At 39.1% G+C, this 26,334-nt stretch overlaps 1 protein-coding gene across 1 annotated transcript in view; it reads left to right on the top strand.

The window, feature by feature from the left end:
* GADL1 (glutamate decarboxylase like 1) overlaps positions 1-26,334 on the top strand; it is a 162,798-nt gene that overhangs the window by 53,574 nt on the left and 82,890 nt on the right. The window contains exons 10-11 of the mRNA XM_032861030.1: positions 2,102-2,166; positions 2,418-2,499. Coding sequence (XP_032716921.1) covers positions 2,102-2,166; positions 2,418-2,499 — 147 coding nt within the window. The remainder of the gene's footprint in view (positions 1-2,101; positions 2,167-2,417; positions 2,500-26,334) is intronic.

Below are 26,334 nucleotides of genomic sequence, written 5' to 3'. Positions count from 1 at the left end.
TCCTGACGCGTGCCTCAGGCACTCTTCTTCCAAGTCCCAGGGGAGGTAGCAAACACTGTATTTAAAGTCTGGGCCTTTAGAAGCTGCTAGATCTCAATTCCACCCTTGCTTCCACTTCCTTGTGTGGACTGGGCTTATAATTTATTTCTTCTTTTTTTTTTTAAGATTTTATTTATTTATTTGACAGAGATCACAAGTAGGCAGAGAAGCAGGCAGAGAGAGAGAGAGGAAGGGAAGCAGGCACCCTGCTGAGCAGAGAGCCAATGAGGGGCTTGATTCCAGGACCCTGGGATCATGACCTGAGCAGAAGGCAGAGGCTTTAACCCACTGAGCCACCCAGGCGCCCCTGATTCATTTCTTAACTAACGGATTAAAGAGAAATATGTTAAGTAACCTGGTAAGTGCGGTGCCTAACAGGTAGTCATAGCCCTGTAAATGACGGCCCTCCCTGAGGTGAAAAACCTCGATTCTTCAACATTTAGGTTATTGGTTTGCTCTTTTGAGGACTCTTTTGAGGACTAAGTCTGTGATGGAGCTGACCCTGCCACTCTCCTCTAAACTAGGGAGCTAATGCCTCGAAAGAGTTGACATGATTTAAAAAACGTGCATGCACTTGCATTGGGAGCATCTGTCTGCTTTTTTGGGAGGAAGAGGAGGCAGAAGGTGGTGCAGGAGAAGGGAAGGTGTGAGAGTGTGGTGTGTGAGACTCCTGAGCTCCTCTCTTCCCATCACCCTCAGCTCCCATGCTGCCTTCTACCATGTGGCCCTAAGCTGTGATGTTATCCTGAAGCAGGAATGGGCTTTGGCTCCCAGATCTAATACTTAATGCCTATGAGACCTCGGACAAGTCACCTTCCACCTTTGAACGTTAGTTTTTCTACCAAAAATTTGAGGTAATAATGGCTCCATTCCCAATGTAACATTGTATGGGTTCAATAACTGTGGAGGTGTTCAACACAGCCCAAGCTGGTCCCCTCATATCCCCTCACATCCATTACCCTTCCTGGCCCTACAGAATGAAACTTAGAAGTCTGCTCAATTGCAAGGACCAGTCTGACTTCCTGATTACTCACATTGATGCCCCCTCCCTTCCCTCCAGACTTCCTGACCATGGGGTTTCCTTGCATTTCCTATTCTCAGCCATTTTGTCCTTTGTTTGTAATGTTTAAGTCTCCAGTGGACATCTTCCCCAAGTCCCACGCTTCTTTTCTCTCATTCTTAGCTTTTTGATTTGCGAATATTTCTGAAAGCTATTTGGCTGAAAAGATCCAATTAATAGGATCCATCTAGGCCCTTCCTCGTGGGCCATGAGTTCCTCTATACCCTTCTACCCACCCTGTCAAGCAGGTGCTCATTCATTATTCAGAAGGCCACCCCCCAGCCCATGCCTCGCTATCAGCATTTGCACGTTGTGTCTGTGAGAATGAGAGTCAGCATTGCAAAGGATATTGTCTATTTTATTCTCAAATACAGAGAACAAACTGGTGGTTGCCACACAGGTGGGTGCGGGGAGGTGAAATAGGCGAAAGGGATTAAGAGGCACAGAATTCCTGTTATAAAATAAATCACAGAGATGCAGAGTACAGCATATTGACTATAGTCAATAATATTGTACTGACGATGTATGGTGACAGATGGTGACTACACTTATCTTGGTGAGCCCGTGGTAATATACAGAAGTGTCAAATTACTATGTTGTACATTTGAAACTAATAGAAAATGGTATGTCAGCTATGTTTCAATAATGACACTGAAAAGTAAAAACAAAGGAGATTGTCTATTTCAGATTCTAGATTGGAGAAGGAATGGACTGTGTCTTTCAAGTCACTTTTTTGTCCACACACCAGCCAACAGGCTAATACACCAATTTCATTATGCTGTGTGAATTTAAATTCTAAGGGTCTGTGGGAGGCCATCTACCGTGATGAGGCTCTGTTGGCCGGAGTGAGAGGCAGTGAGCACAAGTGTTTCGAGTGTTCATGGCTTAACGTGGGTTTACAACAAAGTATTAAGGTTGTCCCTCAGAGTTTTCTATGACAATGAACTGGGGAACACATAACATTGAAATAACATTGTTGCATTTATGTAAATATCTCAACAGGCTTCTTGGGGTGGCTCAGCTTTGATGTCCAGAAAGTACCGGAAGCTTCTGCAGGGCATCCACAGGTAAATGTTTTGGGGCCCAGCACCTCTTATTTAGACAAGGGAAACTCTCTGGGTCTTTGCATACTTAAGTGACACTGTGACAACCCAGAGATAAAGTGACTGTTCTACTTGAAAACTCCAAGCTCCCCAGAGAACTCAAATCAGCAATCCAGTTGAGCGCTTGAATACTGCTGCTAAGGAAAGTATTTTTTCCTCCAGTAGAAGCTCATTAAGTTCCCTCCTTCCCTTGTCCTTTTTCTTTTGCATAACAGAGCTGACTCCGTGGCCTGGAACCCCCACAAGATGCTGATGGCCGGAATTCAGTGCTGCGCTCTCCTTGTAAAAGACAAATCTGTGAGTTTTCCTCTTCTGGCCTTTGGGCTTCTGAGGGGGTTAAACTACTGTTTTTGCAGAGGACTTGCTTTTGCTTACATTTTTATGCTTTCGGAATGATATATATGAAGGTCTTTGGTAAATGTTGGTGGCATGGAAAGGAGAAATAAATAGACTCAGTTGAAAAAAAAATCTAGTGTTTCTGCTCAGGTGATTTTGTGGATTAGATCTCGGTATTATATAACCTCATTAGTTACAGCAAAATGGTCTCTCTTGCCCTCATTTGGATTATATTTTAAACCTCAGTTTTAAACATTGCCAAGATTTTGTTCTCCTTGATTAAGTCTGGGATTTAAGTTATCTTGAAACTTCTGCTTGCTGAGAAAGTGGAACAGATGTGTGTCATACATTAAATTGAATGCCTAATATGCTTAGCTAGGGCTTAACAGCACATTTATAGAGGAATATGTTAGCTCGGGGCTGACCGCTGAACACGGATTTATTAGCTTCTTTGGGAACGTTGTGGGGAGTTTGGAAACCAGTCAGGATCACGGTGGGGAAGTGGGAAGGGGTTGCTGAGTTTCCTCCTGGCCACAGGTATCAAACCCATGTTTTTTTTCTGGGTAAAATAAGGATTCTTGTGGGAAGTGGCCCAGGCTGGGAAGTGCCACTTCATTCTTAGAAATGCCTCCTCAAGATATGTGTGCAGCATGTGGGTGATTTTTCTCAGCCATCTGTTTACATTTTCTTCTTAGGGGACTCCCTTTGCCAATGCTAAAGTCATTTTCTCTTTTTAAGGAATTTTATTTCAAATGAAAGCCATATTTAAAATTAAAACCTAGTCTTGCATGTGCAGATAGTTACAACTCTCTTTAAAAATGAATTGTGACATTTGTAGGTCGGAGCCCTTTGTGTTTTGAGATATCCAAAGGGAATACTGTAGGGGCCAAGGGCAGGCCACCCAAAATGTACTCCAAAGGCTATTGATTACTTTGAATGGGAATTAGCTAGTGCGAGGACATTCAGGCCCCCTCTGTCCTCCTGAAAGCCAGAAACAAATGTCCCATATGAAAGATACCCTCCCTGTAGTAAGAAGTAGGAACACATCCTATCACCAGGGACAGGAACTTGAAAGCCAAGAGAGCTGTAAAAACAAAGCTGTTACTTTTTTACTAATCACTACCTCAGCCCAAATTCTGCTTAGAATTTTTTACTAATTAAAACTCTCAAACATCTGTTTTCTTTACCCTGTCCACTCCTCACAAACTTATTGTCTTGCCATCTGAAATGTATAAAAACTGCCTCGGTCACTGGGGTCTCAATCTCATTATTTGGCCTCCATGTGCACATCATAAAACTCTAACTTCTTTTTTTCCCCCTGTCAATCTGTCTTCATGTAAATTAATTCTTAGTCCAGGTAGAAGAACCTACGACAAAGAAACATTTCTTATTCCCCTTCAGGATCCATCAGAAACTATGAACAGATTCTGCATTTAGAGATAGAGACATTTTGGGAAATAGAAATTGATTCCCTAATATTTTATGAGGTTGGCTACTGTTGGCTATATTCAACATCATTTCACTTTTTTGCACTTAACTCCTTAGTTATGACTTCATTTTATAATGGAAAGGTAGTTTAGGATTACTATATCATGTGTGAACCAAGGAACATCCTCAGTGTTATCTGTACTTAATGTATTTAGGACATGACAGAGTTAGGAATAAACCCAGGTTTTCCCTTGCTTTAGATATGAGAACAAAAATATGTCAAGTATCCCTTATGTGCCAGGCATTCGACATCTGCCTTCTCCCCAGTTGGCTGATCTGAATGACTTCCTTAACTGTTTGTGTGCTGGAAAATTCAGACCCCAAGTTTTATGATTATTCTTTTAAATAACATTCTAGCTTTTATATGTTTTTCTTGTCAAATGATTTTGAGTGATATCGCCAAGAATTGATTTGCACTTATGTACTTGTGACAATTCAAAATTTTCTGGATCATCTAACTCTATTATCGGGGTGATAATTTTATTTTTTTAAAAGTATTCATTCCTGGATCTCAATAAAAACAATACCCATGTCGACTCACATGGCAGAGTTAAGAAGTTAGGAAAATTCTTATTTTGCATCATGCAAAGGACTGAACACTTTTAAAAGTTACCATTTTTCTTTAAATAAAAGATTGTTTTTAAATTAATTGGAATGGGGAGCTGAACCATGAGAGGTGAGATATTACAATCAGCTTAAGAAGTTTTACACTGGCAATTTTCTGTCTCTTTTATACCTATTTTCTGCCTCTGTTCTCTTTCACACTCATTCATTCATCATTCAAGCAACACTAACTGACTTCCTGTGTAGGCCAGGTGCTGTGCTAATTCTGGGCTTATGAAACAGACACATTCCCTGTAGCCAAAGACCTCATAATCTTACAGAGGACACAAAGAACAAAATGTTCCTACTTAATTATTATTTTGATAAGTGGTTTGCAGAATGTGTCAGACGCTGTTCATCATGTATTCCATAGCCATTCCAATCTCCTTCCCTTCTCCCTCCCTTGTACTGGGAGCCACCAAATGACACAGTTAACGGTCGGTACGTTATAGAGGAAATGTGAAGAGGCTCTTGAGAAAGGTGTTACTTGCAGCTAGAGGTGATACACACAAGAGAAGAGCATCCTTTCCCTTACTTCTGCCTTGAATGTGGTTGATTCAGAGCATGAGGCCCAGGGCTCTGATAGCCACCTAGCAACTGCAGTACGATGCCCCTAAATTAAAGGTGAATGTGCACAGAATGGCAGAACAGAGAGGGGACAAGTCATGGCCTTGAATAAAGATTTTGAACTGTTGCATGAATCCCGGAAGTGATGAGTTGTAAACATTCTGTGGTATGAGGTCATTAAATGTCATTATTGCTGAAACCACTTCCATTGGGTAATCTGTCTCTTGCAGCCAAATGCACTCCTAGCTGATAGAGAAAAGAGTGTGGGACTCCGAGAAAACAGAGCAGGGAGACCTGAGATATTTCAGGTAGAAGAAACAATGTGGATCAAGTTTTTAAGGAAGGAAGGTCCTTTTCATTTTGTTTTATTTTATTTTTAATTGTTTTTAAAGATTTTATTTACTTGAGAGAGCGAGAGAGAGAGAACACATGAAGAGGGGGAGGGGCAGAGGGACAAGCAGGCCTCCGCTGAGCAGGGAGCCCTATGCAGGGTTCAATCCCAGGACCCTGAACTCATGACCTGAGTTGAAGGCAGATGCTTAATTGACTCAGACACCCAGGCATCCCCAGGAAGATCCCCTTCATTTTAGAAACCAAAAAAAGTCTGTTGTAGCTGAAGCCCAGAGAATAATGCTAAGACTGACATGAGATGAGGCAGTGGATGGAACAGTGGATGGTGAAGTGGAGTCTTCACTATTTGAGTGATTTTAGCCTTGATCTTCAGGACAAAGAAAGAATTTTAAAACCAGGGAGTTATCTGAAAAGATTTTTATTTAAGACAAAGAAATGGAGGTGGGCAGGAATGGATGCAAGAGTCAGAAGAAACTGGCAGCATCCAAGCAAGAGTTGATGGCAGGGGAGTTGGAAAACTGTGATGAAATTCAAGCTCTGCTTTACCAAGCCACTAGACAGGGCTGCGTTACCAGTTATATGTAGGAGATGAGGAAGAAGCAAGTGTCATAGTTGACTCCCTGCTTAGTGATATGGCAACTAAGCGAACGTTCATGTGTAGGCAGATGGAGATTGCTGGGGGAGGAGAAGACTTGAGAGTGAAATGTCTTGGTTTTAGCATTGGCTTTCATCAAATTTGGGATTCCTATGAAGTTTTCAAGTGAAGGGTTCAAGTAGGCAGTTGACACATAGATCCAGAGCTAGGAAAAGTGATCTGGGCTGGAAAAGCATATTGGGAGTGCTGACACATAGATGTTCTCTAGGGTCCTAGAGGTCGAATGGATTGCCTTGGGAGGACCTTGGGAGTGAGAAGAGAAGAGGGTATAGAACCTAGCCCTGAGGAACTTCGGAGTCTGTGAAAGCTGAGGTCGTCGGAATGGCCAGAAAGATAGGAAGAAGATCAGGAAAGAGTGTCACTAATGAAATATTCTTTGAGGGAGGAGTATTATGAGGAGTGTGCAAGACTGTCACCCTTTGTGTTGAAGCTAAAATGTCACTCCTTAAGGAAGAGATCCCAGACTCTCCAGCTGGACTGGCATCTCCCCATTATTCTTTCTCAAACCTCATGCCCTTTCCCTAAGTGCCCATCAGGATTCATCGTTATGATTTCTTATGTATTAACTTCCCTTCCCTCTAGAACATAAGCTGTATGAGGACAGGGACTATGCCATTGTATTTGCTGCTGTATCCGCAGTGCCTCGCAAGGATTCACTGAATGAGCACAAAATTAAAATTCACTGAAAAATGTTACATTTAAATGAATGGAAAAGCCTCAGAAATATTTGCCATCATGTCAGCAGAAACTGGGAGTTCCCAGTTTTTCCCCTACCCCAAATTATTCCTTTTGACAACTCTGAGATAACAATGATGAAAATTACAATTGATGAGTTTATGTTGCCTCCATCCTAACACAGGGCCTGAGCGTGCCTCCAGTGGTAATTGACAAATAGTGGTTTTAATTTGGACCTACTCCTCCAGTTAATGGAAGGGGATAACTCTACTTAAAAGAAAGCAAATTACTTAGTGAATATAATTCTGTTAAGGGAAAAACTAATTCCCTAATTTGTACCCTCAAAGCCCTGACATTCACAATGCTGTTTTCCTGATTGACTAGCTGTGGTGTTTGCATTTTTAATGCCCTGTATTAGTAAAGAAGACTACTACCAAAACAAACAGAGCTGCTGCTCTCAGAGTTGTACTCTCACTAACCGTCTATCCATCATAGGGATAAAAAGAAAATCAGACGTTTATGAAAAAACAAAAAACCAAAAAACAACCCACTGTGATTATAAATAGGTTGACTTCAGATGTAAATGCTGGCACTACATGGCTGTTTTGGATCAAAGACAATTTTGATGCTTTGATCTAAAAGAAAAGGCAATGTATTCTAAGAATCAGTTACATGGATGGGGGAAATCTCGGTATTGGTTTTTTGATTTTTAGTGTTTATTGGAAAGAATTTTTATTAAAAAAAAACAACAGATACATGAAAATGAGAAACTTGCTAATCAGATGACTTTCTGAGTATAGATTTTCCTCTCCATTTCTACTGACCATTATCACCCTATATTAACTCACAGGCACTTCTGTTTCACTGAACGATTTCACTGGACAATTTTTTTTAATAGACTGTGTTGATCCTACGGATTTTTTTTATGTCCATTTTTATATGTTAATTTCAGTAGTAATTTAGATGCATCATAGAAGAATTAGAAAATTTAGATATGGAGAAAAATTAAGAAAGAGTGACAGGATACCGATACCTGAAGATGCCCTTTTATATATTTTCTCCTGCGTATATACATTAAAATGTATATATATGCACCTACCTAATCTAAAAAAATTACAACATAGTTTGCTTTTAGCAAGCTCTTTTTGTTTAACCAAATGGTTTTTGTTTAACCTATACATTTTTTAAAAAACAGATTTTATGTATTTATTTGCCAGAGAGAAAAAGAGACTACAAGCCTGGGGAGCATCAGGCAGAAGGAGAAGTAGGAGCAGGGAGCTTGATGAGGGACTCGATCTCAGGACCCTGGGATCATGACCGGAGCCGAAGGGAGACACTTAGCGGACTGAGCTGCTCAGGCATCCCATTCTATACAGTTTTAATAGCTGTGTAGTGGTCTATCATTTTGACATATTATAATTAACTTGAGGATCTTGTTATTGTTGACCCATTAGATTGTTTCAGGATATGTGCTGACAAGGTAAGCGCTCTATTATGTCATTTTAATGTTTGGCCATTAGAGATTTGGCTGCCATCTTTGAGACTAAATCTTCATGTACATCCTATATTCTTTCCTTATAGTAAATTCCTAGACATAGAAGAGCCATGATCAACTTTCATGATGCCTTTTTATACTTATTTCCTAATTTTTCTTGTAAAATGCCTCTTACATCACGCCTGGGTGGCTCAGTGTGTTAAGGGCCGACTCTTGATTTCAGCTCAGATCATGATCTCAGGGTCGTGAGATAGAGCCCCACATCAGGATCTGTGCTCAGTGGGGAGTCTGCTTCGATTCTCTTTCCCTCTTTCTCTGCCTCTCCCTGCTGCTCATCTTCTCCCTCTGTCTCTCTTAAGTAAATTAGTAAATCTTAAAATACTGTTGACCTTCTCACTAACTGAATATGTGTGTGTTCATCTCTGACATCACAGGTGTTTTTAGCTTTGTCAGTTTAGTAGGCAAGACATCTGTATACCCACACTCAGAGGCACACGTAAACATTTTCCTTCTAATTTTATCTATTGACATAGCTCCTTCTGAGGGATCTTCTTTAGACAGAGGTATTGACATGCGACTCTGGGCTAGGTTTGAACTGTGAGGCCCATAAGCCTGCCATTCTTTTCTCCATTCTAGAGGGCACAGAATGTAGTCCCAGTTATTCATTAGGAGAAAGAGTAGTGGGGAAAAGAGAATAGAAAATTCATTCAACACAATCACCGCAAGTATACTATAGGTCAGGTCCTGTGATGCAGAGAGAAAATGAGAAAAGGAAGTGTAATATCATTTCCCAGTACGGTTCCCCAGAAGAAGACAGAGTTTTCAGCCCTATTTATATTTTTATTCTGAGTGGTAACTGATATTGCAAATGACAATTACTCTATGCCATTAAAAAAAAAAAATGTGCGGGACGCCTGGGTGGCTCAGTTGGTTAAGCGGCTGCCTTCGGCTCAGGTCATGATCCCAGCGCCCTGGGATCGAGTCCCACATCGGGCTCCTTGCTCGGCAGGGAACCTGCTTCTCCCTCTGCCTCTGCCTGCCTCTCGGCCTACTTGCGGTCTCTCTCTCTCTCTGACAAATAAATAAATAAAAATTAAAAAAAAATTGTGCAAGAAAAGAAAGGAGAGAAAGTAGATTTATCAGAGAAACTGGAACACACTGTGCCTGATTTTGTGAAGATTTCTTTTTTAGCTCTTGTTTTTCTTCATGGAGTTCCAATGGAAGTGCTATTGGGTGGTTTGAAAATATGAACAATCCGATCGTCAAAGAAGTTCTTTTCTTTTCATGCCAGAGAACACTCACACTTCCCCTGTACACCCATATTATTATAAGCTTCCGTGGAATGACAGCCTCCTAGGTAATGCGGCAGAAAAAGGGGAAGGTAGGTGTTTAAAACTGATTAGAAAAAAAGGAGCATTTCACTTGTAGGAGAGACATCAATCTCCCGTGCTTGAAGCTGCCAAAATTATTCTCTGTGTCTTGGATGTTGTTGCTGAACAGAGAAAAGTTTTAGATTTTTCAGCAAGGTTGAGATTGCATAAAACTGGCAGAATTCATCAAATACATGGTTGGTCATTAGCCTTTTCCTTTTTAAAGTTTTTTTTTTTTTTAATTATAATAAACCAAAGTTGATTTTCTTTTCAGGAGGCTTTTGGAAATGTGTGCGTATGCGTGTATCGATGTGTATCACATCAAAAACAAAAAAACCCTCACGTGGTGTTATCAGTCATGACAAACACTGTTTCCATGTCTGTTTTCCTTCTTTGTGAAGTAAAGGGATATGATAATTAATGTTAGAATTGCACATTTTCAAAATCCGTTATGTCTTTTTCCACCAAACAGACCAGTAATATTGGGTTTTAGAGTTTTTGTGTTGGTACTGAAATTGTCGTTAATTTTAACAAAGGATTTGTACTTTGTTTTAGATCCATGTATCTTTCTTTTTTTAAAGATTTTTATTTATTTATTTGACAGACAAAGATCACAAGTATATTGCTTGCAAGTGGAAGAGATACTTACTTTTCTAAGGTTCCCTGGTCCTCTCTTGACAAGTAGACAAGAGAGGCAGGCAGAGAGAGAGAGAGGAGGAAGCAGGCTTCATGGCAAGCAAAGAGCCCGATGTGGGGCTCGATCCTAGGACCCTAGGATCATGACCTGAGCTGAAGGCAGAGGCTTTAACCCACTGAGCCACCCAGGTGCCCCTAGATCTATGTTTCACATAGCCTAATATATTAACTCCTCTGTGCACTGTGGCTCCAAGCAATGAGTTACTGCATAATTGTGGTTGTACTACCTGATTTCAATCAGTAGTTACCGACATGTCATAAATGGGTATAAGTCTCAATGTAGAACATATCCTATGGTTCTTGGAATCATGTATGTAGCAGACTGAACACCAGGAGGGCAGAAGGGGTCTTATTCACTGCTGTAGTCGCCCTACTTAGTACAAAGTCTGACACTCAATGCTCAGTGAAATGTTTCCTGAAGTGAACTTACTTTGTGTCTTTTTCCAATACCATCAAATGGTCATGTGTTTTAAATGTGTTACCTGTAGGATGAAGTAGCATGCCCTTTATCGTCACATCCTGATCTCTTTCCAGTCTTAAAAGTGTCCTTCCTGCTGGTACATTGGACAGGGTGTAGAAATTGTTTGTCTTAACCATATGGTTTGCCATATCCATTACCTCCTCACATCCCATTTCATGTTGGCTTTTAAAAAATGTCTTTACTCTAAACTGTGCCAACATTTGGCCTTTTATCTACATGCCTCAGAGACCAATAATAAATCAGTGACTCATGCTTTCCTTTTTCAGAAACCATATTGTCTTTCCCTTAGGACTTATTTTCGTTTTAGTGTCTAATGATGCTGTTCTCTATTGGCGACTGGACAAGCGGAAGAGATACTAACTTTTCTAAGGTTCCCTGGGTCCTCTCTTGACCCTTTCTAATGGACAGAATGACATTCATAATCTGCGGTTTGCTGGTTGTGGCTGTTTGTAATGTTGGATCCAGTATCTTGGCCAACAGCTTCCCAATTTCATCCTTGAGTTCCTTCAAACCTTTGGGTGACTGCCACCTGGTCCTATTGAGTAAGCTACATTAATTTCATCAGTTTGACTTAGATGAGTTGGGGTGTTGCCCACTATGGGATTTGATATCTTCTGCCTGTCTATTTCTGGAGAACCCTAAGAGTGTGGGAATCTCTCTGATATCTTTCCAGGTAAAGAATTCATTCTTCATGGCAGCCCTCCCATTTCAGTAGGGGACCCCAACTTTTGCCTCTCTGCCAATCATCACAGAAGACTGCAGATTTGTTAAGAAATGATGAAAAAGGAAAAAAAAAAAAAAGAAATTCTACCTTTGTGTCCTAGCAGTTGAAAATGCCTGAGAAGGAGGATTCTATTAACAGATTGATTTTTTTTTTCTTTTTCTGTCCTACCTGAAAACAAACAAACAAACAAAAAACTGATTAGGGTCTCATAATCTGGGAGAATTACATAAGCTAAAATCCAAGAAAAACGAGAAACATAGGGTAAGGGCAAAAAAGGAAACCTGGAATGAAGCTAATGGAAAAATTCTTGCCATAATTAGCATGCTATATCTGCTTCAGGTCGATGAAAGTTGTTTTTTGCATTTTTAATGGATTCCAAGCATCTGCCTTTTTTTCCCCCTTTCCCCTTTATTTTACTATGAACTCATTGCAACAAGATTTTTTTTTCTATTTCTACTCTCTGGTATGATGACTTCTTGAAATAAATTGTTCTATTTGCTTTCCTTTGTACAATTCTAGTTGTCATGTATGTTGTTTTCCAACGAATATATCTAAAAACATACCTGACATTCCTAATTAGGCTTTCTAGCTTCGTTGTTTCAAGGACAAAAACTTTCAGGGAGTTAATTTTTTCCTAGGTTTTTCTTCCATGACAATTCAAAGTGTCAATATGAGTCCATGTGATGAGATTTATTCTGATTTTGTAATTCAGTGGTGGTAAATGTAGATTTATTTTATATAGGCTTTTAGTAATTGTACTTAGACCCTAAGTTGTAGGAAAATTGTAAATGGCATATAATGAAGAAATAAATTGTAGGCAGAATAGGAAAATGGAAACTCTGTAAAAGAGTCACTGTATCTTTAAGTTCAAGGTGTGTACGACCATGTGTGCAAGCACTTATGCACATAAATTCACACAGCAAACATACCTGCCCTTAAAACATAATGGTACTGATGGGAAATTAGAATTTAGGGAGTTTTGTTAATTGCAAAAATAATTCAATACCTTCTCTGCCAGTTCTTTCTGAGGGCTTTTTGGGAGTTTGGAAGATGTTGGTCTTTTTTTTTTTTTTCAATGAATTGTTACGAACTATAAGAAAATTACAAAAATGTGCATAAGATGTAAATAAATGGCTTAGTTCATTGTTGTAAAAAGCATAATCAAGTAGTTCCCATACAGATTCCAACAAAGAACATAACCAGAAACCCAGAAAACCCTCATGGGCTCCTTCCTATTCTTGACTTTCTTGCTTTTCTTTTTAGTTTTGCTCTGCAGTGTGGATCCTCAAATAATATAGTTTACTTTTCCCTTCTGAAGGAATCGTGCAATGTGTATATATATATATACATATATATATATTTGGTTTGGCACGGTTGCTGCTGTTGCTCAGATTTACGTCATGTCCATAAGACTCATCTATATTTTGACACGATATGATGATTCTTCGTTTTCTCTGTTTTATACTATTCTGTATGATCATAGCACAATTTATTTATCCTTTTTACTGTTGATGGACATTTGCGTTATTCCCATTTGGGGATTTTACAAAAAGTGGCTATGAACCCTTTTTTGCACGTATCTTCATTGCTCGCTACATCTCTGAGGTTCCATCTGGTCTAATTTTCCTTCTTGAAGACCATATTTAGGAATTTCTTAGTGGATCAAAAGGTGGCATATTCTGTTAGACTTTGCTTCTTTGAAAATGTCTTTATTTCATTTTTTCTGGAGATAGAACTCTGTTGGTAATTTTCTTTTACACTTTACTGTCCCCCCTCTTTTTTTTTCCTTTTTAGTGTTAGAAAGTTAACTTTTTTTCCCCCAACTTTATATACTTATTTAAGTAATCTTTACACCCCACATGAGGCTTGAACTCATGACCCGGAGATCAAGAGTCATCTGCCCTTCCAACTGAGAAGCCAGGAGCCCTTGTCATTTTTTTGATGACAAAATTACTTTTTAATTTGGCTTCCCTTAAGATTTTCAAGCTTTCTTTAAGTTTCTGCTATTTATCTGTGATGTTGTAAACATGTATTTTGTTGGTTTTATCTTGCTTTGGCTTCACTGGGCTTGTTTTATCTGGGGATTGATAGGTTTCCTAAGTTTTGAAAACTATCCATTTAATTATCAACTCTGCCTCCTCTCTCTCTTTCTCTGGCACTGCAATTAAACATATATTAGACCTTCTTACTGGTTCGTGTGTGTGTGTGTGTGTGTGTGTGTTTTAAGATTTTATTTTAAGTAATCTCTATAGCCAGTGTAGAGCTTAAACACACAACCCTGAGATCAAGATTCACAGGCTCCACAGACTGAGCCAGCCTGGAACTCCTGTTTCCTCTGTGTCTTACTGCATTTTGTAGGTTTCCTAATTGTGTCCTTTCATGCTTTGTTATGGAGAGTTTTGATGACCTATCTCAAAATTCATGAATGCTGCCTTCAGCTTTGTCTAAACTGTCAAAGCCATCCATTCAGCATTTACTTTTTTATTGTCTTTCTAGTTCTATTATTTTAACTGAGTCTTTTTCATGTATATAGTGCCTCTAGGTTCTTCTTGACATTTGCAAGATCAGCCTTTATGTCCATGAACATTGTAACCAGAGATTTACAGTCTACTTCTGTAAACTCTGATATCTAAATTCCCTTGAGTGCTATTCCTGTCAATTCCTACATTTGTGGTTCCTGGCTCTCATATTGTCTAGAGAGGTACCTTACAATTTTTGGTGTTTTGCTGAATATTTTGTTTGAGAAATTATCTTTAGGAATAATTTAAAATGAAGAGTGGAGTTATTGTCCCTGAGAGAAGATTTTATTTCCATTCTTCTGGGCATCTGGGACAATCAGCACTCTAGGAAGAAGGCTTGACATTTTTCTGGATCTCTAGAGTATACCCTAGATCACCATTTCAGGGTAGAGACCTTTGAATCCTGAACAAGAAAAAGAGTTGCCCTTAGTGACACTGAGCACCTATGAACTGTTCCCTGGAAGTACTTGAAGTGTGAGATGGTGAGAAGGTGAGATGGAATGGTGACATAACAGGTCTCCAAACACCAGGGGGTTACAGTCTCTGTTCCCTCACTTCTCACCCTTCTGGCTCTTGCCTTAGCCACCTCCCTCAGATGGAAATTTTCCCACGGGTGGAGACATTTCTGACTGACCTTCTGGAGTTCCATTCCTCTCCTTGGACCTCCCAGTAGTTTATTCCTGTCTTGTGCAGGTCTGTGATGCTTTTCATTAGATGCAGTTTTTATGTTCTGTTTCAAGCATATTCTGTGTTCTACAGCAGGAACATTGCCAACTTATCTTATCCTTTATTACCAGAGTTGATAGGTTTTAGCTTTTTATTTTTTTATTTTTAAAAAGATTTTATTTATTTATTTATTTGAGAGAGAGAGAAAGAGAGAGCTTGCGAGTGAGGGGAGGAGCAGAGGGAGAGGGACAAGCAGACTGCACTGAGCGTGGAGCCCCATGTAGGGCTCAATCCCATGACCCTGAGATTGTGACCTGTGCCAAAAAACTGAGTCAGGTGCTCCCAGGCTTTAGGTTTTTAATAATCAGCTGCTGTTCTGTGCTGTCAGCAGGGATAGGCATCTGTTAGCTTACTCATCGTTTCATTCAACCAGCAAATGTGTGCAGCCTCTTATGCATTAGGTGAGTAAGACATGATCCCTGCCCTAGGTGAATTCAAAGGCTAGTAGGGGAAACAGATTCAAGCTGATGATTAAAATATGATATGTAATGTATGTAATAGAGTTTTATAATGGAGTAATGGAGTAAAAAGCAGGTGTTTGGGGAAAGCAGATCAGGTAAGAGAAGAACCCTGCTGATAAGGCTGGTCTAGAAAAGTTAGTTGCAGCAGAGGTGGCTTAAAATAATATTCATATTTTCTTTCCATTTTATTTATTTATTTATTTACTTATTTATCTATCTATTTCTTTTATTATACTTTTTAAGATTTTAAAAAGAGAGAGGGAAAGAGAGTACAAGCCGGGGCAGGGGGGCAGGAAGCAGGGCATGAGGGAGAAGCAGACTCCTCACTGAGCAGGGAGCCAGATGTGGGACTTGATTCTGTGACTCTGGGATCATGACCTGTGCTGAAGGCAGACGCTTAACCGACTGTGCCATCAAGGCTCCCTTCTTTCCATTTTTTGAGAAATATATGATCAAGTGTAATGAGGAACATACAAACCACTTGTAACCCAATAGCCAATGTTAAATCATTTAAAATTTGTAGATAGATGAGTATTATGTATTACTATATCTCTGCTGATGTAGATTAATCTGTTTTGCTTCTATAACTAGCATCTTGTTTTCTTTGTCCATTCCTAACCCCTTCTTTGATATAAGAAACAGAGACAGTTAGGCTTATAGAGTCTTGAGGATACTTCTTTAATGATGGTTACCGTCATCATGGAAGCTGCTGATTAGGCATCTGAAGTCCAACTCAGAAGCATGCATTGATGATGTATAGAGCATGTTTTAAGAAGATTCTCTTCCATTGCCAGATTTACAGTATCTCTTTCCCCTATCCTATCCAAGCACCTCTTGTAATCGTAATTGCTTATGTTATCATTGACTTTGTTGGAAAGATAAGGAAGCCAAATTTGCTGGGGTTACCATCTTCATCTGGGTGATATTAGTAAATCTCAATTCAGCCATCTATATTCTTTTTCTACTCTGTTGACAACTTTTCCTGACATGTAATGCCTCTTGATATCCAGAAAAAGATTTTCAAGAGAAACCAGACTTTCATAAGAACAAGTAATGCCGTTGGAAGCACCAGGTGAGACCCAGTATTGCACAAAGCCTACGTATCAAATAGGGGAAATGGGAAATTGTCTCAGGTGAAAACAAATTCTTTAAAACATAAGGAATTGAAGAATTCTCTCAGTGGATAAACTGCAGGATAGAAAATGTCAATTAAGGGTCTGAAAAATAGGATGAGTCAAGGATCTAATTTGATTCTATTTTTGGAGGAACCCATTCTTTGGATCAGACTGTTGTTGATTGTTTGCCAGATCCACGTTGGCAAACTATATAACAGTTGGTAAATTATATAATGATATAATTATCATAGCTTCAAAATATGTTTCATCTAGGGGGACAGGTCATCATTCACTCTCCAACAAAATGACCTGTTCTTATCTATTTATTCTTCCAAATGGATGTTGGAAATATTTTTCTTTAATATAAAAACTTTGCCCTGGGATATTTTTTTAAAGATTTTATTTATTTATTTGATCAGAGAGCCTGATGTGGGGTTCAAACCCAGGACCCAGGGACCATGACTTGAGCCAAAGGCAGACACTTAACGACTGAGCCACCCAGGAGCCCCATGCCCTGTACTTTATTTAGAATTATATTAACCCCCTTGGATTAATTTGAGATTTAACATCTTTGCAAAATTTTAGCCAGGAACATAGTATATCTTTCCATTTATTCAGATTTTTTTTTATTTCATGCAAAGATTATTAAAATTTTTTTTTCAAGATTGTATTTATTTGACAGAGAAATTGAGATCACAAACGGTGGGGCAGAGGCAGAGGGAGAAGCAGGCTCCATGCTGAGTAGGGAGACTGATGCAGGACTTGATTCCAGGATCCTGGGATCATGACCTGAGCTGAAGGCAGAGGCTTAACCAGCAGAGTCACCCAGGCATCCCTCTTCTTTAAAGTTTTATTATGGAAATTTCAAACATATCCAAGAGTGGAGATGAGTGCCTAGGTTTCAAATATATCCAAGAGTGGAGATGAGTGCCTAGGTACTGATGACATAACGTCAATAAAGATCAATTCATGGCTAATCTAGTTTCATACCTAGTCCTTTCTACTTTTTCCAGTATGATTGGAAAAAAAAAATTAATGTCACAGAATTTTGATTTTTTTTCCATAGAAGACTCAAATATGCTGTATTATTAAGGTTATTTATAAATTTTTATATTGATTATTATTATAGATAGAATCTTTAAAAATCTTCTAACTGCAAATTCTGTTATAAAAGAAAACTTTAAATTATTTATATATAACTACTTTACCAGATTTCTAATTATTCTGAGGAAATTTAAACATATTTTCTTATATTTTCTAAATATAGAATTAAATCAGTATATAACTGTAATTTTGTTTTCTTTCTAATATGTAGTCTTCATATCAGTTATCAGCAATTGTAATGTACTGATAGGATTTCCAAAAATATGTGCAGTAATAACAGTTAATATAAGGCATTTTTGTCTTCTCTGTGATTTTATTAAAGGTGACTTAAAATATATATGCTTTATAAATCCTCTTGAGAAATAATATAGAGATGAGTACTGAATTTTACCATATTCTTTTTTATTATCTAATAAGGTAGTTCTATCATTTTACTCCTTGAACAGAGTTAACTGTGCCATAATAGATTTTCTACATTACTGATTTACTTCATTTTATTGCAGTAATTTGCTTTAACGTATGATGGATTTTGTATTTCGATTTTTTAAATAATTTTTTTATTTCTTTTCAGCGTAACAATATTCATTTTTTTTTGCACCACACCCAGTGCTCCATGCAATCTGTGCCCTCTCTAATACCCACCACCTGGTTCCCACAACCTCCCACCTCCCGCCCCTTCAAAACCCTCAGATTGTTTTTCAGAGTCCATAGTCTCTCATGGTTCACCTCCCCTTCCAATTTCCCTCAACTCCCTTCTCCTCTCCATCTCCCCCTGTCCTCCATGCTATTTGTTATGCTCCACAAATAAGTGAAACCATATGAAAATTGAACTCTCCCTGCTTGACTTATTTCACTCAGCATAATCTCTTCCAGTCCCATCCATGTTGCTACAAAAGTTGGGTATTCATCCTTTCTGATGGAGGCATAATACTCCATAGTGTATATGGACCACATCTTCCTTATCCATTCATCCGATGAAGGGCATCTTGGTTCTTTCCACAGTTTGGTGACCGTGGCCATTGCTGCTATAAATAAACATTGGGTACAGATGGCCCTTCTTTTTACTACATCTGTATCTTTGGGGTAAATACCCAGTAGTGCAATTGCAGGGTCATAGGGAAGCTCTATTTTAATTTCTTGAGGAATCTCCACACTGTTTTCCAAAGTGGCTGCACCAACTTGCATTCCCACCAACAGTGTAAGAGGGTTCCCCTTTCTCCACATCCTCTCCAACACATGTTATTTCCTGTCTTGCTAATTTTGGCCATTCTAACTGGTGTAAGGTGGTATCTCAATGTGGTTTTAATTTGAATCTCCCTGATGGCTAATGATGTATTTCGATTTTTGCTTCTGTCTACATATGATTGAACTGTGTGTGTGTGTGATCTTGGTTGGATTGTATTCTTTTTTTTTTTTAAGATTTTTTTTTTTTTTTATTTGACAGACAGAGATCACAAGTAGGCAGAGAGGCAGGCAGAGAGAGAGGAGGAAGCAGGCTCCCCACAGAGCAGAGAGCCCGATGTGGGGCTTGATCCCAGGACCCTGGGATCATGACCTGAGCAGAAGGCAGAGGCTTTAACCCATTGAGCCACCCAGGCGCCCCGGTTGGATTGTATTCTTGAGTGTGTTTTGAACTGTCTTCATTTTAGGATAATTACAATAACACAGAGATCATCAGTTTTTTAGAAATGTTAAGAAAAGCCAGTCATAAAAATGGTTAGAAATTTTGAGGGAGATAATTCATTGATCTAGTGTTTATTTTTCCCATTTTTATTTAGAATTTCCCACTCTACTGATCAATTTTAAGAACTTACATTTTCTTAAATATTTAATACATTTTACTGAGATTTTCAAATATGTGAGCAGAATATATAATACCCTTTTGTCATTTTCATTTAATTTTTGCCTTATAGATTTGCCAGAAGTCTTAATTTTTAAAATATTTTTCCTGATTTAATTTATCTTCTCTCCATAAGGAATGACTAATTGCATTTAATTTTCAATTCTCATATTTATTAAGTTTATTTAATTGTTATTTTCTCCTGCTTCTTTACATTTTTGTTCTGTAGGAATGTTATTTTACATTTGAAGGCTGTTTTGGTTCAGTTCCTTAAGTTTTGTTTTGAGTGTTCTCATTTAAATTATTTTCCAATTAATCCATAATAACAGTGTTGATTTCCTCTTCTAGTCATGAATGGTTTATAAAAGAGATTTTAACTTCCTGAAAGCTTCAGATATGTTATGAAATTCCAATGTTTTATTGTAGTCAGAAAATAATCAAAATGGAAGCAGAGATCAAGAGTGACAAATTTTTACCTTTTCAACTCAAAAGTTACTCTTGAAAGGATATCTTATCATCCAGAATCCATTTTTAGTTTGTATTTTCTTTCTCAAATGGATAAACAGACTTAAGGGATTGGGGCAGGGAGGAAAGGGTTTAAAGAGGAACCAAGTATTAATTATGAATGAGCAGACCCAAGAGAACCAAGGAAGAACAGAATTTTCCTGTAAATACAGGATATAAATGTCCTTTCCTCTCTTGGCTCAGGTTTTAGGCGAGGCTCAAAGAGTTGGGAAGCCTCTTCTCTCCCCTACCCCTCATGTCAGTTTGGAAAGTAGAAATTAAATAGGCATGGTAGGGGGCTTATTAAAATGAAAGAGTGCCTGAGAGAGCCCCCAGTAAGTTTCAGAGTGGCTGGCAGGGAGCTAGCGTTTCCAAATTGACTAAACATAAACAAGAAGACACAAGGGAGTCTGGAAATAAGGGCGAAAAACAAGAAGCATGGCTGTGGTCGGACAACCAGAGACCATGGCAGGTCTTAAGATTTAAGCAGGGAGATGGAAAGATTATATGTGGATGAACTAGAGATGGGGCGGGTGGTCAGCGCAAGGACAGCAGTGACCACACTGATGAAGCAGATGTTCACTCCCCAACTTCAGTATAGAGTTGCCAAATCTGGCAAAGTAAAATACAGGATGCTCAGTCAAGTTTGAATACCAGATAAACAACAGATAATATTTTAGTATAAGTATGTCCCCAATTTTGCACGGGATATACTTTTACTGAAACTGTTGGTTGTTATGAATTTATGTGAAATTTTGCAGAATTCAAATTCAGTAGGATATTTTCTGTCTTATCTGGCAACTGTCCTCGGTGACATTTGTGAATATCCCAACAATGTTAAATAAAGAGCAAGAGGAAGAAAATTCTCAGAGAGAAAATCTTGATTGTCCAGGTTTTATGTCTGAATGATCTGAGATATCTCTCAGTTAGAATTTTGAAGTTTTCTGAAAGGGACGAGATTAAATATTTTGCATCAGAAATAAATGTGGCTCCAAATCAGAAACATTTTCAATTAAAGAAAAATAAATTGTCATTTTGCACTTCCAAAGTGAGGCAATTGTTATGCATTGAAATTCATAACAATGTTTTTTGTTTTTAAGTTCACGCGACAGGTAAAATATGGTACTTAACAGTATGATGTCTATATCTCTGTCCAAGAGACCCGCACGAACTAAACTAGGATCTCTCAGTGTTAATTCCGTATTCTTAGTCTTCTCCATCTCTGGTCCAATCATCTAGGAACCAGAGTGGGAGTGGTGTAATGTGACCATCTCTATGGGGGAGAAGGGAAGTAAGGGGTCATATGGACCAGGCAGAGAGCCTAAATTGTGTGTCCTATAAATGTCTTCCATCTCTTGCTGTGACAACTTGCTAATGGATTACTGAGCTTTAAACTTGGTCCAGAAACTGAAAAGAAATGAGGAAGATGAATTGTTATCTTTCCCATTTCTGGCTTGAGACCAGTTGTCAAAAAAAAGTTCATGGCTTCTTTTTTATGAGGCTACTCTCTTCCCAGTACATTTCATTATGCCCTTGTCATGGAGTAGCACATGTCACTATTATATGTCCTTTGGATCTTATCTTGACATATTATTCCTCTGTTTTATTACCAGTTTTAGACAGCACCATAGTACAGATTAAACCCTCAACATTCAGTTACAGAAATACCGATGCATTCATTTAGAGTACTGTCAGAATCTTCGTGCCCTTTCAATATCCAGCTTGCCTGAGATGTAAGTGAAATGCAATGAAATACATAGCTTTTTCCAGAGCTAGCGAGAATTGGGAATTTATATATAACAAGGAAAAGATTGTTTTCTGCCTGTGAGGTAGCCACAGCAAGCATTAGAAGGTTTAATCTAAGAAGTTTTATTTCCCAATTATGAATGTTGTAGGGTCCCCTTCACTTAAGGGGTTCAGTTGAAATCCAAGCGCAAATTCTCCAGGGAAGTGGAGTTCTTTATCTGTCTCCTTAATTTCACAAGACTGTGATTGGGGAAACGACTCACTCATGATTGATGGTGAGGTTAATTTCATGGAGTCAAGAGTCTTAAATGTACTCTAGAGCCTGATATTGGTTTTACAGATTAACAGTGAATTAATGTGAGCCCAAGGGGTTTCTCTTTCCCTATATGGGATCGCCCCCCCTCCCTAATGCCTCTTTTACTTCGAGCATTCTTCAGAAAGCTCCTCACTCATATTCAAGGCATTTAGCATAATTGTTCAGAATCAAAAATGGCATTCACCTGTGCCACGCTAGGTGCGCTCAGGGAAGACATTGTCTCTCGTCATTGTGCCAATTTTATGGATTTGGAGAAGTGGGAGAGAAGGAACACAGTGGTGGTTCATTTTAGGTCATTGTGGATCTGGGGCACTGTCCCTGCCAGCCCACAGTGCCTTTCTAGAGGGTACACTGAGTGGTGTGAGGTTTGAGGGATGTGATAGGATTTGGGGCTGAAGGAGGGGTACAGCCTTCACCCCATGAGGTTCTATAGGATAGTTATTCCCTGAACAGACAGAAATTGAGAATATGGGGTCTGGGGTAGAGCCAGGCAATTCGTCGCACCCTTGGGAGGGATGTGCTGGAGAAGGGGCTCAGGAGCAATCTGAGGTTTAGAGGGACATCTAGACATCACGTTAAGAACACATTCATTTTTCTCTCAGGCAAGTGGTTCCCTCTATGTGGAAACCAGACACTTCTTTGCCACCCCGAGTCCTGTTCTATCTCTCACAGTGTTCTGCTCAAGCATCGACTTTCCAGGGAGACTGCTGGCTTCCCTGGCATCTTTGCAGGTCTCTTCTGTATCCAAGCATTTGTTTAGCATGTATTGCAAAGTCCTCTGTGATCTAACTAATCATTATCCTGCCACCTGTACTTAAAAAGAGGCTCCTTAACTGTGCTCGTGCCCAATAAGGTCTTGCGTGAGTGTGATGGATGGGTAGATGAGTGGATACATTTACTAATCCATTTCATCCCCATATCAATCTAATAAGGTAGGGATTATCCCTATGACCATTGGTCAGATGAGGAAACTGAGTACAGAAAATATAAATCACATGCCCACGGCTCCCAGGCTGGTAAAGGTTGGCCCTGGAATTCAGGACCGCTGAGGCTTCATTCCACAATCCGTGATTTTAATCACACAGCTTCTGTGACCCTAAATCAAAATGACAGGTAATGGATCAACCTAATATCCTACCTGAAACTGTAAATTCTGAAGCCATCATGACATACAGAAATAGAAATATTGATTTGGGAAGATAAGATTTGAATGTTCAATCCTCTTAGAACCAATACAAAGTGAAATACTATTGCTAGTGATTTTGCTTATTCTAACTCTTCACGTGCTCAGCCAGGCTGGTGAAGCTGACCTGTAAATCTCTTCCTAGCTCTGGTGCCCAGACGTGGCATGTAGGTTTTTCTCAATTGCTTTTTCTCTTTCAGCCTATGATTCTGTAGAGGTCACTCTCCCCAGCATTTGCAGTTAGGGATCTTCTAAATACCCTGGTCTAACGGTCGACTTGGAGACTTGCTGTTCATTAAACAAGGGTTTGGTTTAGAAAACACAATTCTCTTACCAACTGAGCCAGAGAATCCTAGAAGTCACCTGATCTCCCTGCTTCAGACCCACCAGAGAGCCCTTCTCTCTACCTTCCGTCCCTCCCTCTTTTCTTGATCGATGCTCAGTTGTGGGTTCTACTTGCTGTTTGCATATGAGTTTCCAGGTGGATATTCATATCTCTTTCTGCTGCATTATTTCAGCAAAGACCTATCATAAATGTCAAAATACAATCTTAAAATGAAACAGGAAACAAACCCAGACTCAACCAGTTTTATTACAGAGTACTTTTTTTTTTTCCCTTGGGGTTTTTGGGAAACAAAGGAAATTAGAAATTATAAGCTGGTATGTGTCTGGATAGTCAAATACCATTCTCTATGGAAATTGCATAAAACATTTCTCCAAAATGAAAAGAAAAATAAACCATGACAGTGTTATTCTAATTTATTTTAAATTAAATATTCTCTTTTAGAAGCAGTGTATTTACAGTTTGTTGTAAAAGCAATTAAAAATTTGCCTCAATTGGGGCACCTGGGTGGCTCAGTGGGTTAAAGTCTCTGCCTTAGGCTCAGGTCCTGATCCCAGGGTCCTGGAATCAAGCCTCCATCAGGTTCTCTGCTCAGTGGAGAGTCTGCTTCTCTTACTCTTTCTGCCTGCCTCTCTGCCTACTTATGATCTCTCTCTGTGTCAAATAAATAAATAAAATCTTTAAAAAAAATGCCACAATGAAAATGAAAGACAATGGTTTGGAGCCTTCATACAAATGTTTAACTCTTCTTACCTCGACACATTCGGAAATGATTGTCTTATTGAGTGTATCTCCTCATTGGGTATGTCTTAAAATAGGACATATTGTTTTAACAATATTTTTTTCACATGGGTCTGAAAATTATGACGCCTGGACTAAATCCAGCTTGACACTTGTTTTTATAAATATTTGTTTTTATAAATAAAATTTTATTGGGACACAACCTCCACCTTCATTTTAGTATCCTATATAGCTGCTTTCATGGTGCAACTACAGAGTTGAGTGGCTATGACAGAGATTGGATGGTTTATGAAGCTGAGAATGTTTAGTCTCTGGTCCTTTACAGAAATTGTTTGCCCTTCTCTATTTTAGAACATCCAAAGGAGAGGGCTTTGCTTTCCTTAGTGTTGGAGACCACAGTTTGAACTAGGAAGTTCTGGGATTATATATGATTTGTTAATGGGAAAATTCACTTATGGACCTTGAAGCCCAGTAAGACCTATGTTCAAATTCCATCTTTGTTTGGGACTACCCTGCATGCCAGTGACAAGTTGCTTAGCTTTTCCAAAACTCAGTTATTTTATCTGTAAAATGAAGGCACTTTTTACTGTGAAGAACTACTATGCCATTAAATGGGACAAAGTTTCAAAGTGTGTAGGGTGTTGCCAGCCATATAATGGACCCTTAGTGAATACAGTTTTTTTCCTTGTTATGTCCAAGCTGAGGAGTGAGCTGCATATGAAGGCACAGATTCTTCTGTCTGGACAAATGATCATTTGTGTAATGGAAAAATTCTTTGTCATTTTCGCACATTTCTGTATTTTATCATGAGTTTTTTGGGACAAAAATGCTTTGTCCACTACACCTTGGGTCCTATTCGAAGGTTTTACCAAGTACTTCCTGATTCATTTCAAACTATTATTTAAGGCCAGTTTTAAGTAGGATTGCCCATGGTCATTACAATTATCAATGATTTCCAACAACACTTTAATGGGATTTATGCAATGAAAGGCAGGGAACTTGTGTTTTGGAAATTGCCTTGCTGTACAGCATTTTCCCCTGTATAAAATCAATCTCTTACCTATATTCCAGGCCTCAGAGGCCAGACCTCTCGAGAATGCTCCCACTCCAAGAAATGTAGGCCAGTGGCCTTGCTGCTGAATGTGTAAAATTCCATTTGAGAAGGAACCGGGCCCTCGTTTACAACATCACTGATTTTGTTAAATACCGTGCTCCTGGTGTGGAATCACTTTTCTAGCCTCAGTCCAGGGAAACACTTGCTTTGCATCTATTTTGTCCAAGATGAAAGACACCATCTCTATAGGTACCTGCCCACCTGTTTTGGAGAGGTGCGAGCAAGCCCTCTAGACTGATGAAATAAGGCTTGTGTTAAATACTTTTTCCCAGACATTTCACTTAAACATTATGGCACAAATACTTATCCCCAGGAGGTGGGCTGCCATGCAGCATCATTATCCTCAATTTACAGATGAATGAAAATGTGAAATGATGGAGCAAAGTGAGGCACTCGACAGTCATAGTAAATACTCAGAACTCAGACGCAGCCAATGACTACTGGATGCTTTTGCTGTGCGCATATTACCAGGTATGCCAAGAAATTGGCAAATAGTCTATGCCCTTCCCCCTCCATCCAGCATGACTTCTGCGCACACATATCACTCCTGTTGCACTGAGTTTCCCCATGACCTTTCCCTTGGTGTTGACCTCATCTCTCCTCCTCCTTTCCTTTCGCCACCTCACTCATCTCTCTTTTCTTGCCTTCTTCCTTTTCTCTCCTTATCCTACCATATTGTGTTTTTGTAAGCTGCCTTAAATCTCTCTTGCAACAAAGCAGGCTCTTAAGTAAATACGTATCAGAGAGAATCACAGAAACTCATAGTTTGAAGTAATGGAAGAAGATCAAGGACCACCGTTCCTCCTACCAGAGCTAAGTGAGCCAAATTTACATACAGTCACGTTGATATGATTAAACTTCTCCAAACCAATAGGGCTTCGTTCTATATCACAAAAGCATGGCAAATCAAAAAGTGGAATAGATTAAGGTTGTGGGGGTATGGTTTTGTGCAACACATGCAAACTATAGTCTGTGGACA

This window comes from Lontra canadensis, unplaced genomic scaffold (genome assembly GCF_010015895.1).
Source record: "Lontra canadensis isolate GAN:19392208 unplaced genomic scaffold, GSC_riverotter_1.0 scaffold20, whole genome shotgun sequence".
NCBI classification, from domain to species: Eukaryota; Metazoa; Chordata; class Mammalia; order Carnivora; family Mustelidae; genus Lontra; species Lontra canadensis.
This window is presented reverse-complemented; position numbering and strand designations above follow the sequence as displayed.